This window comes from Capricornis sumatraensis, chromosome 3, assembly GCF_032405125.1.
Source record: "Capricornis sumatraensis isolate serow.1 chromosome 3, serow.2, whole genome shotgun sequence".
NCBI lineage: Eukaryota > Metazoa > Chordata > Mammalia > Artiodactyla > Bovidae > Capricornis > Capricornis sumatraensis.
This window is the reverse complement of record NC_091071.1, coordinates 124,007,541-124,022,571: the sequence shown is the minus strand read 5'-3', so window position 1 is coordinate 124,022,571 and position 15,031 is coordinate 124,007,541. Positions and strand designations below refer to the sequence as shown.

Below are 15,031 nucleotides of genomic sequence, written 5' to 3'. Positions count from 1 at the left end.
TCCCATTATCTCATATTAACATTTCTGAGCAAGGCTCCTAAGGGAAAGATTTCTGAGTTATGTAAAATATATTAGTTGTGGCTAAAATAAATTCTTGGAGAAAGGTGAAGTCTGAGAAAGACGAAGTCTGATTAACCTTGGGGAGAAAAAAGTAAGCCCCCAATATTGTAAGAATCAGGCCCTGGGGCCACCTACCCCACAGCACACACCCAGATCTCTTATGTCAGGTGGCCCAAATGGAAGGAGACACTGTCTACATCAGGGGACACCCATGATCAGCACCGCCTGATGGGCAGGGTCCAGACCAAGATAGAGAATTCCCTTTCAGTAGCTAACGTCATGGATTTATTAGTCTTCTACGCTAAGCAAATCTAAGACCCACCAGTCTCAAGGTCAGATCTTCAATGAATGGGAGTATCTCAACTATTTATTTTTAAACCCACAGATGGCTTTTTTTCCCAGATTTGCTTTCTGTACAGCAGAGCTGCCTGTCCTGCAGGCATCAGTAGACTTTTCCAAAACTGGATAGCTCTCAGCATTGTCCTCTCTTGGGCATGTAGCTGTCACAGTGGGGGTCTTGTGCAATTTAGTAAAAAGTAAGGAGTCACCTTATTCCATTTCCTTGTTTGCTGAGAGTTAAGACAGATACCCTTCCTGCCTGTAATGGCTTATCTTCACAGAGCGGTGTCAGTCTCCCCACTTCTCATGGCTCAGCCGTTTTGGTTTGTGCAGATGATGACCCCTAGTCTTCCTTCCCCTTTCATTTCTCTCACTTGCCTTTTGATTTGCCTCCCTGAGCCTGTGGAGGAACGTTGAGGAAATACCTAATTAATATCTAAAATAAGCTTATAAAGTTGTGTCAGTTAAATCGATCACCTGCAAGTGATTCTTGGTCTTAGTTTGCACTTGAAAAAAACTCTGCAGGGTCACTGGGAGAGGAGCCTGGTAAGGAAGGAGAGGGAGGAATGGCAAGTGACATTGCACAGGCAGGGACCACCCTAGGCTTCTCCAGAAAGCACAGGCAGTTAGTGTTAGTGATCTGAGACTACTGACTGTGTACATACACCCTGCCTTGGTTGAGTGTTGGCTCTTTGAGAGCAAATACAAGAGCCATCAGCCCAGCCAGAGCTTCAGAATTGATTCCCAGTTCCTGAAAAACCTTGTTTTTATTTGTTTAGGCCCCAACGCCGGCCCCGATGGTCTGATACCGTGGACAAGGTTCTGTAAGGTGGGTGCTGTCTCAGATTTACACTCTGAGTACTTTCTGCTCTCTGTAGGGTTCTTGGATTTCTCAACACGGTGCTGGCTGTGCCATGCTTGCTTTGGCAGGTTCCTCTAGCCCACGGAACCCCTAGGACAAGTTGTTTACTTTCCTTCAGCGCGAAGGTTAGGCTCCAAGTGTGAGTCTGACAGGAAGCACCTGTCTGTATGATAACATTCTCTCACATCCGAAATGAGTCCTCTGTTTGCTCACACTGGGCCCTGGCTTGGCAGCATGTTAGCCCCGTCCGTGCATAACGTGTGCTCTGTGCTGGCGTGGACAGCCTGTGGGCCAGATGACCATCCCTGAGCCTACTCAAGCAGGGGCCCAGTTCAGGGGGGTGATAATCAGACCCTACAACGGTCACCAGACAGTGCTGACAAGCTCGAGCTACTGGCGTTCAGCGGTGGGAAGCCACTGTGATCACCCAAGAGGTCATGCCCTGGCTGGGTCACTAATGTTTGGAGAGGGAAGCAGAGTCTGGCTCAGGAAGTGGAGAACTGGGTGTCTGAAAGCCGATAAGAAGGGGAGGGACAGGTCTGTAGGAGACAATGCTAACTTTGGCAGCTGGGCAGTCTTTGCAAACTAAAACCCGAGGGTAGGAGGAGACCAGAGGTCAGAGTTTGGGATTTCTTGGTTTCTAATGTGTGCATCTATTTACTTGGCAGGAAAATATAAATGATAAAAATTTTCCATTCTGGCTTTGGATCGAAAGCATCCTTGAACTCATTAAAAAACACCTGCTTGCTCTCTGGAATGATGGGTAAGGGCCACAGATAGATGCATTTTTGAAGCATATGTTGAGCACAGCCTCCGTTACTGCAAGGCTGAGATAGTCCTGACCAAGACAGACTTCATTATTTGGCGAGACTTGTGAGCATCCCACTGAAACAGATGCTTACAGGCTGTCCCTTCAGGGATTCATTAGTAGGCCCTCATAAGATTAAACTTATACTTCCATAATAAATGTATATGCATTTTTAAATTAGTTAATTTTTTATTGAAGGATAATTGCTTTACAGAATTCTGTTTTCTGTCAAACCTCAACATGAATCAGCCATGGGTACACACATATCCCCATATTCAAAGCTGAGTTTAAAAACCCTGAGTGCCATGCATGCATTCATTGTACAAAAGTTTCCTGAGCATCTTCTTTGTTGCCTCCCAGTAAGGAAGAAAAAGCTGTTTTTAACACAGTAAGTTTAAAATGTTAGTCGCTCAGTTGTGTCCCACTCTTTATGACCCCATAGACTGTAGCCCACCAGACTCCTCTGTCCTTGGTGTTTCTCAGGAAAGAATACTGGAGTGGGTTGTTATTCCCTCCTCCAGGGGGTCTTTTTGACCCAGGGATCGAACGTGCATCTTCTCCATTGCAGGCAGTTCTTTACCAACTGAGCCACCAGGGAAGCCCAACTCAGTAAATTGTTTCTAATTTATTCCCAGAGTCAGTTGAGATTTCAGCAAAGACTTTAACTTGGTCAGAAGTTAAGAATATGAAAATGGATTGTCTGAGCTTTCCTTTTCACTGTAAAAGATAAATAAATTCAGACATTTTCAATCACCAAGTGAAAATGAAAGGCTCATTACTCCAGAAAGTATTTATTGATCATCTATTGGCATCTAAAGCTCATTTAATGAGCTTTTGGGGGAGTTAAGCATATATACGTATGATTGAAATGATTCCTGAAGTGTCAATGAAATATATTTTAAAGCATCTAAAATAGTCAATACATCTTTATCCTGTGTTCTCTTGTCACGTTGTAGCCATCTTAGTTGGTAAGTGAGCAGGAAAATGATAGAGTCATGACCGAACCTCAGAGTGCCTCCGTTGATCCCTTTCCGCATCCAGGTGTATCGTGGGCTTTATTAGCAAGGAGCGAGAGCGAGCCCTGCTGAAGGACCAACAGCCTGGGACGTTCCTGCTGCGCTTCAGCGAGAGCTGCCGGGAAGGGGCGATCACGTTCACGTGGGTGGAACGGTCCCAGAATGGAGGCGGTAAGCCAGGGTTCCTGCACACACCCCCATTTGACCCACAGGTGCAAGCCCTTCCTCTGCTGCAGATCAGCTCGTACAAATAATGAGCCTGTGACGTAAAATTGCAGCTCCTGTACCCTACCCCAGTTGAGCTTCCCTAATAGGATTTATTGCATACCCAAGAGTTTGTGGGATTCTTTGCCTGGAACCTGTTGTGCACATAATGGTTGTTTAAAACACAAGGTCACATTCTTTCCTCTTGTTCAGGTTTGATACCTGTAGGTGAAGAATGTGAGTCACTATGACTGGCACCTAGATGTTGGGAGGAAACCCATCGTGTGCAGGCATAAGCTTCCAGACCCACTGAGGGGAATCACATGTGGATGTGCTAGGATGAGGGCTGGTCGTTTGAGGGGGTCCCAGGACTGGTTCTCCACCCTGCCTTCAGACAGAGCAGGTGCACGTTTATCTGGGCTCTATCTTGGGTTTCTATCTGATGCAGTGCATCCATGGCAAAACAGTTTCGAAAACCCAAGTATACAAAACAGGTTTCTGGGGAATAAGAAACACGTTTCGGTGGCGATGAAAAAAGGTTAAAGACAAACTGGTGACTTTTCCCCGTTACTTCTAGTTTGCTCTGTTTGAAGGATTGGAGGGAAGACTGAACTATTCCAGTAACTTCTGCTTTCAGTTAGAAGATGCGATAAGATGGGATGCTTTTCTAGTTGTATTTATTTTTTCTTCTGGTGAAAAACAAGAGAGCTGGGATTAGAGCCCAGGGAGGGAGGACAGTAATGGCAGAGCCTGCCTTTTCTGCTTCTCCCCTGGTTGTTCTTTCTGGAACTTGCAGAGAGATGGAGCTAGCAAAGCAGGCAGAGATGCACACCACTGACAACTGGGCAGTCTTAGCAGGGCAGCACCAGCTTTGGTCTGAAGTTCAGGAGCAGAGTCCCTAAAGCACCTGACCTCTGGAATATGAGCCCCAAAGTGAGATCCTGAATCAGTTAGGAAGCAGGAATTCAGTGAAGTCTGGAACTAAGACCAGGAGCAAATTAAAGTTTGGGTGGTTTTGCATTCAGAATTATAGAAAAAGATAGCATAGGGTCCATTTTTGATTTGTTTAAAAAGTTTTTCTTGTATTATCATCGTTTATTTTCATTCTTCAATATGAAAAGAAGTGAGCTTTTCTGTTAACCTAATCTGTGGCTTGAGCCAAGAAGACCCAAGTGGTAATTAGTTATTTTATAGGTGTCTAATAAAATTTTTTTGACTAGACTTACAAGTCTAAGTAAATAATGACAAATGCAGTGTTATTGAGAGTGATGATGGCCTTTGTTTTTCCTGCCTTAATGAAAGGATAATAATTTATTTAGAAATGAATCAGTTACACACACTGCGATGAAACTCCTAGATTATGTTTAGTTCTTACCAGGTTCTGTTAAATCCATAAACTCTGCAGTGTTTTGTCTCTTTCCTCTGTTGTTCTGGGCTATTCCTTGGGACTCACTTTGCTCTTCTTTCTTTTAGAACCTTACTTCCATGCGGTTGAACCCTACACAAAGAAAGAACTTTCTGCGGTTACTTTTCCTGACATTATTCGCAATTATAAAGTCATGGCTGCTGAAAATATTCCAGAGAATCCCCTGAAATTTCTGTATCCAAATATTGATAAAGACCATGCCTTTGGAAAATACTACTCCAGGCCAAAGGAAGGTAAGTGGGGAGAATGCACAGGAGTTGCCTGCTGAGTCATAGCACAGCCTACTTTTTGCCATGGTTGTGTTCTCCCTTCATCTTGTCCAGAGGTTTTCAGACAGGCTTTAATCCCACTCCTCCACACTGCCCTTGCCTTCTTGTAAGTATAGGGCACTGGCATAAACTCTACGAGCCCATCCCTTTTGAATTGGTAAAAGCAGCCCTTCAAAACATAGTACAGTTGACACATGATACATTGTTTGGCCTGATACAGAGAGTTAGAAAGGAGCTTTGACTTTAGGGGTGTTGGGAAAGTCCATTTCTGGTCTTCTGGGTTTGTTACATTTTTTACTTTCTCTGAGTGGAAGGGAGAAAAGGACCTTTGACCGTCACCTGATGTATGTCGTCCCATGCCTGAAATTGAGGAGGCGGAGGCCTAGGTGAAGAGCAGTGGTCCCTGCACGGTGACCCAGTAAGTTACTAGGTCTCCTCACTGAGAGCAGGTCTGGACTCGGCACACAGGTCTTCCACTGCTCAGTCTTCCCTCAGCCATACTTGAGGAAGGGGACGTTAGACTCACCTGCTTTAGGACATGCCAACAAAGTTAATGGTTTTTCAGGCTCAGTTATTTCACTTGTGTATTACCATTAATACACAAGTATTAACACAATTACTTGGGGAGAAGATGCCCCCAGCTCACCTTGACTGATGTGTCTGTGACACCAGCCAGGCCAGGACCATAAGCCAGATACAGCTTCTGTGGGGCTTCGGGCCTTGGGAAGAAAAGCCTCCCCCATCTTGTCTGTGCTCAGCACAGAAGGACGTACCTCCCCTTTTCTTCTCGTTGTTTCTGCATCCATACCACAGTTCAGGTGACCCAGGCAGGGACTCTTACCTCACTGCCAAGGAAAACAAATCCAGTCTTGATCAAAGAAAAAGTTGGTGGTTCTTTTTCTTGGATTTATTTTTGGCTGTGCTGGGTCTTTGCCGCTGCTCAGGCTTTTCTCCAGTTGCAGCGCATGGTCTTCTCATTGTGGTGGCTTCCCTTTTCGCATAGCATGGGCTCTCGGGTGCACGGGCTCAGTAGTTGCGGCTCCCAGGCTCTAGAGCACAGGCTTATTAGTTGTGGCGCGTGGGCTTAGTTGCTCCTCACCATGTGGGATCCTCCCGGTTCAGGAGTCTTTACCACTGAGCCAGCAGGGACGTCCCCATTGATTGTTCTTGTGTGATATCTGCTAATGGGAAGTGTCCACGATGTGTTTGCTTCTAGCCCCAGAGCCTATGGAACTTGATGGCCCTAAAGGAACAGGATACATCAAGACTGAATTGATTTCTGTGTCTGAAGTGTAAGTGAACACAGAAGAGTGACATGCTTAAAACCCTCAAAAAAGCCCCCTGTCCTGGCTGGGGCCTGTTGAAGATGCTTGTTCTTTGCTTTTCCATTGTCATTGCTGCTGTCATCATCACAGTTGGACTTGTTGGAGAGATCCTAATTAGAGATCCTTGTGTCACTCCCTGTCAGCGTTTCACTGCCTTTATTAAAAAAAAAAAAACCAAACAAGGTTGTATTTAAGGTATATTAGTTCTCCCCAAACTGATATTTTGAAAGAGTGTAAATAAAATGAACAAAAATTGATGAGAGTGGGAAAGCAGTTTTTTTAAATGTAGAAAAGGCCAAAGTAATGAGATACCTTTTTTTTTTGTCCGCTTGCTTTTATTTTGTTGTTTCATTTTGTAAAAGGTAGAAAAAATTTTGGAAAAGTCATTGTCAGTTATTTGGCCTGCAGCACTGTCTTGGGGTGAATGGATGTAGCCTTCATGTAAAAACCCTCTGGAGCAGCTTTATCTGCATACAAACCTCAAGGTAGGGATGAGGGACTCCCCAGACATTTCCTCTGGCGCTTCTTGGGCCAGGGTAGACGACACGCTGCACACGCTCGCACCCAGGTTTACCCAGGCAGAAGCGGTGCAGGACCCAGACTGGCTATTTCTCGCTCACATATCCAGAGTCCAACGTGCTTCATAAGGGGCCGGGCTGGGGACATGAACCGCTTGAGATCCTTGCTTTTTCAAATGTACCTTACAAGTGCACACATTTCTCTTGAAATAAAAAACTAAAGCGCTGATTCAGTCACAGGCCAGAGATGAAAATGGCCAAGCTGGTGGTACTGCTTTCACAATTTCGATGTCAACATTTCCTGTTTCTTTCTCCCCCATTTTAGTCACCCTTCTCGACTTCAGACCACAGACAACCTTCTTCCCATGTCTCCTGAGGAGTTTGACGAGGTGTCTCGGATGGTGGGCTCTGTAGAATTCGATATGGTGAGTACCATCACACAGGGACGTTCTCAGTGTTAGCTCTCCGAGGCCAGGAAGGCACTTGGCCAACCCTGGGCCTCTGTGAGCTCTCGGAAGGGGCCCAGAAGGATGTTTTCTAGATAAGCTGTGACAACTTGGAGCCTGCTGTGTTTAAACAAGCTACATTGTCACCAAGATCTTTATTTCTGGAATTCCGCACCTTCCCCAAAATAATATTTCAAACATTTAAAAATTCACCCTCTGCCTTTTAAAGTTATCCACGTAGAAATCTCATATATAAAGGAACTAAGATTTTCCTGATAAGAAAATGTTTTCCTTTGGCCTGTTGTTTCAGCCCTGTGTCTGAGTGAAGAGGTGTTATTTTTAGGAAGGGAGGAGACTAACGCTTGGTAGTTGCAATCTTTGTAGAGACTTGGTGAGCCACAACGAAACACTTTCACCTGCTTTATGTTTGAGAGCTAACTTGTGCTGCTCACACCTGGAGCTGTGAAGGGCTTGTCAAGAGTAAAAAGTTCAAGGAATGAAATACAGTCATGAATACTGTGAGTGAAATCCTGTCATGAGGGTCAGTATAAGGATAAGGACCGGGCTGGCCACCAAAAGAGTGATTCTTTTTTTGGGAGAATGTTTTTCACAGTGTCAAAGAGTATTGTCTGCCTGAAATCTGAAATCTTTCCTCTTAAAAATTTTATTTTTTTATTGGCTGGATGTTTTCTGATGCTGTTTAATTTTAAGCTCTTTTCCACATGAAGCTATTCCAGTTCATTTTTTAAAATTTTTCTTAATTGAAAAAAAAATCTCTCTGAGTCATCCCCAGTCTGTCTTTATTGCTGTGTGCCCGGGCCAGGGGTGGGGGCTTTGGGGGGTGGTGAGGGGGAGGGTGGTCCTGGCACAGACTGCATTAAGCGGAGGAGGGAGCAGATGCTGGTTGAGAGGGCGCTATCTTTCGACGTTCAGGGTCACACATCCTTGAGTTCAGGGAATGCATTTGTGTGTCACCAGTAGTATCTGTTTAGACTCAAGTTTCTGGCATGTAACCTTATCCTTTTCCCTCACCTGCAGAAGTACGGGCTAAAATCTTTAGAGGCTGTGCTTTCTTACACCCTCCTGATTGTTGAGGCTGAAAAAAATTACTTGGAAAAATGCTTAGGTAGTGTAATAGCAAAATAGTTCTATTGGCAAGTGAAAAACGAAACTTTTACAAGCATAACGTTGCATTCTTTGTTGGAATGTAGCTCCCCACTCTGCTCTGAAGTGCTCTGTGAGCCCAGCACAAAACTGGAATAACTGTAAAGCTTTGTTCAGAAATTGTAAGACCAATGGACAGAACCTAACAACCGTGTGTTTGTTTGTTGTTCCCGAGTGGGTTGCATCATCATCACTATTAATAGGTGACACTTGTTAAGCTCTTACTGTATACTGGACATGCTACTGATAGTAACTTAGTCCTCATACCGATATTCTGCCTTAGATATTATTATTTTTCCCATTTTATAGATGTAGACAAAAAATTTTTCCAAAATTAACAAATTTGCCTAAGATCAGGTAGTCAGTAAATGAGGGAATGAATATTTGAATCCCCCTGGGCTGCCTCTGGACTGCATGTTCTTGTCTACTCTCCTGAGACCCCCCTCACCTAGAAAGCTCATCTCTGATTCATTTAAAACCTTCACCCCACGGAAGCTGTTGGCACTTGACACTGAGTGTGTGCTATTCTGGTTTATTAAGATGAAGGCAGCATAACCTTTGGGGGAGAGGCTTGTGTTTGTTATTTGGAAATCTGAACTCCACCTCTGTCACACCGTTATCCCCTGCGACCTTGAGAAAATAAGATGGATTAGTCCCCTCCATCTGTGCATGCAGCATGACTGCTTTCTCTGTGCTTCTCTGTGCCCTGGGAATAACAACAGTGGGAGCTATTTACTTTAAATAAATACTAGGAAATGGCTTTATGGCTCTGGATCCCCACTTCCCCTGCCCAGGAGCCATCCATTCTATTCCAGGTGATTTTATTCATTTCATTTGTAGAATAAAATCTATTTTTGCACATAGGCACACATACAAATCTCCGGATTAAACCCATGGAAGATTTAAGAGCTAAAACAGGCTCTCATATGGGCACAGCACTGGTGAGACAAAATAACAGTTGGATTCTGTCTCCGAATTGGCTGGACTTCACCTTGTCTGTCCCAAATTGTCCTCCACCATGGCCCGATTTCCTTCTAGCATCCAGTCTTGGAGTTAGGGCGTATGCTCTGAAATAGACCTTTCATGGAGCTGGCTGGTGTTTGGGTGTGTCTGGGGGTTGTCTCTCTGGAGCAGCAGGCACTGGAGCTGACGCCTGGTGCCGCTCCGGAGCCGGAGGACTACAGCCTTCTGAGACAGAGCACCAGTGTTCTCTGTAGCCTGACTGCAGTATTTGTTTAGTCTGGCTTTCCTGTACAGTAAACTTTTTCCGTGAGGACTACATGAGAACCAGGCTCCTCTCCTGGAGGCCTTTGGGCAGTGCTGATATTGGTAGGAACATTTATTAATTGTCTGCTATTTTCCATTGACTATACTAAGCATTCTGGGCTTCCCTGGTGGCTCAGATGGTAAAGAATCCATCTGCAATGCAACAGATGCTGGTTTGATACCTGGGTTGGGAAGATTCCCTGGAGAAGGGATAGACCACCCATTCCAGTATTCTTGGGCTCTCCTGGTGGCTCAGCTGGTAAAGAATCTGCCTACAAAGCGGGAGACCTGGGTTCGATCCCTGGGTTGGGAAGATCCCCTGGAGGAGGACATGGCAACCCACTCCAGTGTTCTTGCCTGGAGAGTCCCCATGGACAGAGGAGCCTGGTGGGCTACAGCTCATGGGATTACAAAGAGTCAGACATGACTAAGCACATAGCACATACTAAGTATTCTACATATGCTGTATAATTTAAGCCTTTCAACAACAAGTCTGTTAGGGACTGTTTGTCTTCTTCAAATAGATGAGGAGCTTGGGATTTAAAGGTTAAGGAACATGGCTTGATCACACAGCTGGTAAGACACAGTAACAGGGTTTGAATCCTTGCTCACTTGCTTTCTCTGTCTCTGTCTCTCCAAAGACCACCATCTACATATTTTCACTCTCAGCCAGACTGAAACATAGGGCCAAAACCTTCATTGTGCTTTTCAATCCAAAATATTTTCCTAGGAACCCACTATGTACCACCCACTATTGACTGCTTGGGATTAAAAAAGGACTCAGTTTTCAAGAGGCATGTAGTCTAGAGCTGTGTTGCTGTTGGTGTTTTGCGGGGGGGTGAATGATTCCCTGGGTGGGGCTGTCCTGTGCATTGCAGAATGGATAGCGGCATCCGTAGCCTTTCCTCACTAGATGCCGGTAGCCCACACCCCCACACCCAGTCGTGCCAATGCAGAATGTCTCCAGGTGTTGCGGAGGACAGAATCACCCCTGGTTGAGAGCACCTGGAATAAGGGGAGGGCCCAGCTTAGATGTGAGGGGGGATGTTTGTTTCAGGCTGTGTACTGTGGATGAGCAGTTCTGGATCTATGAACGGCCCTATTGGAGGCAGCTGGGCCAGAGGCATGGCTGGGGGAGTTCCTAAGCCTTCTGCTTGTCTAGCCAGTACCTGAAACTCCTTCATCTGTTATTCCTACTGAGTGGCCTTTAAGGAAAATTCGTCATTTTCTCCCAGGTCCATCTCTCCCTCTGGCGTGCAGCTCAGCACTGCCTCACCCTTGTTTTGCATGAGCAGATTTGCCACATTGCTCAGTCCCCAGACTTGCCCAACAGCAGAAAGCTTTATACAGCCTGGATGAATTGACAGAATTAAGCCGGTAGGCTGCAGAGTAATAATCCATCAGCTTAGGTGGTATAAAAGGTCTCGATTAGGCTAGGAAAACGGATAGCACATGCTGCAGGCCCTCTAATCCCATGGTGGTTTTTTGCTGGGGGATGTCTTTCTATTGTAGGACACATAAGGAATGTTAGCTATGAGTCTGCGTTTTACAGGACCAGTGTAGTAATTTCACTACATTTTCTCTCTTACAGATGAATGCGGTCTAGAGCATGAATTTTCTCTTCTCTGGAGACATTTTTCCTTCCCACCTGTGATTCCCTTCTGCTACTGTGCTCCTTCACATCCTGTGTTTCTAGGGAAACTAAAGAAAGGCCAACAGATTTGCTGCAACCTATTGATAGCAAGTGGATTTTTCCCTAATTCAGAAACATCTGTTACTCTGAAGGGCTTCATGCATCTTATTGAAGGTAAAATTGAAAGGCCTTCTCCACATAGAGGGTTTTACAGATGAAAAACATCCTGGTACACCAAAATCATCAGGACTAGAATGAGAGTACTTTAGGAAAGGTGAGACATTTAGCAGCATGTAGCAGAAGCTATGCATAGTCAGGGCCCGACTATTACAGGTGGTTGGATAGATCATATGGTTATTCTTATTTGTTCTGCTTTACATATAGCCTTAAGTTTGCCAGTGGCTTGCCTGTGAAATAGTGCAAAGCTGTCCTGTATCTGGGCAGAGGATAAAAGTTATGTGTGTTATTATATTTTCCACACTGGCCATTGAAAACTAGAGAGAGATTCTCTCTTGGAAGAATTAGCTTTTGTTACGGCTTTATGATGCTGCCTAATATCAACAGAAGGAAGTAAACTTTCCAAATTCATGAGTAGTATCTTCCATTTCAGCTTTTAATACCAAAGTTGAATATATTCTGCCTTCATCATGAAATTGAAGTTAGTAAATCAAACTGTCTTCACAGTTCTATCAAGGTAGCCAAACTATTAACAGCTCTCTTAAGGCAAATCCTATTATTTTTTCAAAAAGTTGAAATTAATTGTAGATGTCAACAAACTCAGAAATTTAATGCATGTTTCATGAGTTCACTTGTCTTTATTGTTTAGTCAAAATTTTCAAATCGAGAAGAAAAAATAGTAACTGACAAATCATTAAGAAGTGGAGATTATGAGAATCCAGTAATTTGAAAACTCATCCTGTGTAACTGCACTGAGAATTGCGTAATTTTCACTGGCAAATGTGTTTCTCTCACAAATACATTACAGATGGTTCCACTCTCTCTCGTGCTTTTTCTAGACCTGTTTTGGACTGCACGACGTTTTGTGAAGTGTTGTGTTACCTTGCCCCTTCCCTAGCACTGACATACACAGAAGTGGTTTAGGGAGTGGGTTTGACAGAGGTCTTCTAGATAACTTTCACAAACAGCTGTCTGCAGCTGAATCATATTTTTCTGCTATCGCCACCACAATCATATTTTTATGTAAATACTGTATTTTTCCGGTAGGGATAAAGTTTTCTTGAGGTCTGTTTTACAGTTAAAGCTAAAGTATGTGTATTACATTAAATATAATATGCACATGGTACTTTCTTTTATTAAACACAAATTAAAACCTCCTCTCAGTTTTTACATAAGATGATTGACATGAACCTGATTGAGTTTGCATTGACTTTTTAAATTAAAATGATAAAGGAACAAAGACAGCAGTTTAAAAAGGTGTTTCTAATTCATGCTATTTAGCTATTTGGTATATTTTTGGCCTCTAAAAATGCTTTGGCATAGTTTCCTTTTCCTGCACGTCCAGAGATTTTATTTACTTTTTAAAAGTATTAAACTTATAGTCTGTTATAAATAATATTTGGTGTAAAGATTTTAAACATTCCTGGCATTGTGTGTAGGTTTGATGTTTTTCTCATCATATGTTTAAACATAAAAATGTCACTCCTTATTTTTAAAAAAGATCAATATCGTTTTCCTAAGTGTTGCCTTCTCTTACCCTGATTAAGGTAGGTGAGTGGAGGAGATGAGAGAAGAAACATTACTGAGAGAAGTCATAGAGTACCATAAATAAACAAATGAAAATCCTTTGGTCTTGGTGACCACCACAGCTGCCTCCAAGTGCAGAAATAATTTGGTATTTTAAAATGAATTTCAATACTGCTATAATGTGTTTTTAATTTTAAAATACATGTAAAATGACTATTGTCTCCATAGCAGCATCTAAAACCTATACCTCCTTGATGAGGTGAGATATTACTTCCTGAGAAGTTACTGCACCCACACGAAAAGCTGGGATTTTTTTTTTTTTCTCTCCAAAGATGCTCTAAGCCAGAAAGCTGTGATCCTCTTAAAAGGCGTTGAGTGCTGGGGGAAAAAATAGTATAATAGAAGAATCACTAGGTTAGACGTAAATTGGCAGGTTAGATTCAACCGTTTGAGCTAACAGGGAATGGTGGTATAAGCTTGAATTCCGGCCTCATAGCGAATATGACCATTCTCATCTCCCTGTCTGAAGTACTTATATCTAGGAAATATCAAATTTTTTCATAACAAACATCAAGAGTGTATTTCTCCAGGGAATGAAGTACAACAGATAAATGCCCTGCCTAGCTGGTTATGTTTGTATTTCTTTGTATTTGATCATTGTAAGAAGTCACTGAGTAGATCCTGGTAAAGGGATGTTTGTGTGTTTTAAGAGTATTTCTGGTACGGTATTTTATAAGCACAGAACCTTTATGTACCACTTAGGACAAATTTCTCCCTTTTCAGGAAAGTGTTTTCTGAAGTGGCAGTAAATAGCATTAAATGATGGAAGTCTATTTGTTGTCTGTAAGCTGAAATGGAATATTAAGTCTTAATTGAACAAAGTACTCCTTTCACATCTGACTATCCCAAGAAAAAACCAGAAATGGTTTTGAAAGTTCTGGTACTTTCGGATGCTGTGCCCAGAGTAAGGGCTGTTTACTTGAGTGGCTTCTGCTTAGTAAGATTCATTTATTAGTTCACCAGATATATGTTGAGCACCTGCTATGGGCTAAGAACTATACTAGATGTTTGGGAAACTAAGTTGGCAAAGTAAAACAGACAAAGATCTCTGGTTTTGTGGAACTTAAGATGGTCTGAGATACTGGATCGTGTCTAGTACAAACATCTTACCTATTAAAACTTAAGAAAGCTTTTGTGAAGCAAACATAGCCAAAAGCTATGAATAATTTCAAGGTTATACAAAAATATACGTAATTTCAAAGTAATGGCATTCATCCAAGAAAGGGTGAGTGGAGATTTTGGATGTCTCTTCCAGTTGTAAAATGTCAGTAATATAGACAAACTGACTGCTATAGCAAAGCAGATTACTTTGTGACAAACAACTGTGATTGTTGAAAATGGACAGCCATGGCATTTGTGGTGTTTATGTACCTTCTTTGTGGTTAGACGACCATGTGACCCTGAACCAGGGTTTTCTGGCTCTGGGAGTGAATGCCATTCCATACATGCATGGACCAGGTGGGGGCTGCCACTACCAGCTGGTCCTGCTTAGACCGGAGTGTGGCAGCACTGAGTTCAGTTCCCCCAACAGACATCAAGACATTTGTGAAAATACCCTCTTTTCATTGAAAGAGGTTCAAACCCTCCTAGTGAAAAATTTCAGTGTAGCAAATATTTACTGAGCACCTCCTGTGAAACAATAGTGTTAGCTTCTAAGAGGCCTAGAAACATGCCTGTGCGTCTTCTCACTCTCAGGGATGAACTGCTTACAGAATTTTCATCCTAATCGTTGCAGTAACCCTACTGCAGTAGTTTCTGCAGTAACTACTACTGGCATGGTACCTGGGTCCATAGGAGGCATGAAAAATGCCTAGACGTAGTTCCTATGTTCAGTGGAGTTCCTAACCCAGTGATGTAAGAGAAAACTTTTTTTTTTAAAGAATCATTTTTTTTTGATACATGTATTTATTAAGCTGTAAAAAGCAACACTA

General features: G+C 43.1%; 1 protein-coding gene across 2 annotated transcripts in view; it reads left to right on the top strand.

Moving 5' to 3' along the window:
• Positions 1-13,694, top strand: part of STAT1 (signal transducer and activator of transcription 1) — a 40,705-nt gene extending 27,011 nt beyond the window's left edge. The window contains exons 19-25 of one of the 2 annotated variants that reach the window (XM_068967436.1): positions 1,179-1,228; positions 1,930-2,024; positions 3,111-3,256; positions 4,763-4,948; positions 6,201-6,276; positions 7,153-7,252; positions 11,295-13,694. In XM_068967436.1, the coding sequence (XP_068823537.1) occupies positions 1,179-1,228; positions 1,930-2,024; positions 3,111-3,256; positions 4,763-4,948; positions 6,201-6,276; positions 7,153-7,252; positions 11,295-11,309 (668 nt within the window). In that variant the 3' untranslated portion in view covers positions 11,310-13,694. Of the gene's footprint in view, positions 1-1,178; positions 1,229-1,929; positions 2,025-3,110; positions 3,257-4,762; positions 4,949-6,200; positions 6,281-7,152; positions 7,253-11,294 lie in introns of those variants that run through there. The other variant, XM_068967437.1, reaches the window with a different exon arrangement.
• The last annotated feature ends 1,337 nt before the right edge of the window (positions 13,695-15,031 follow it).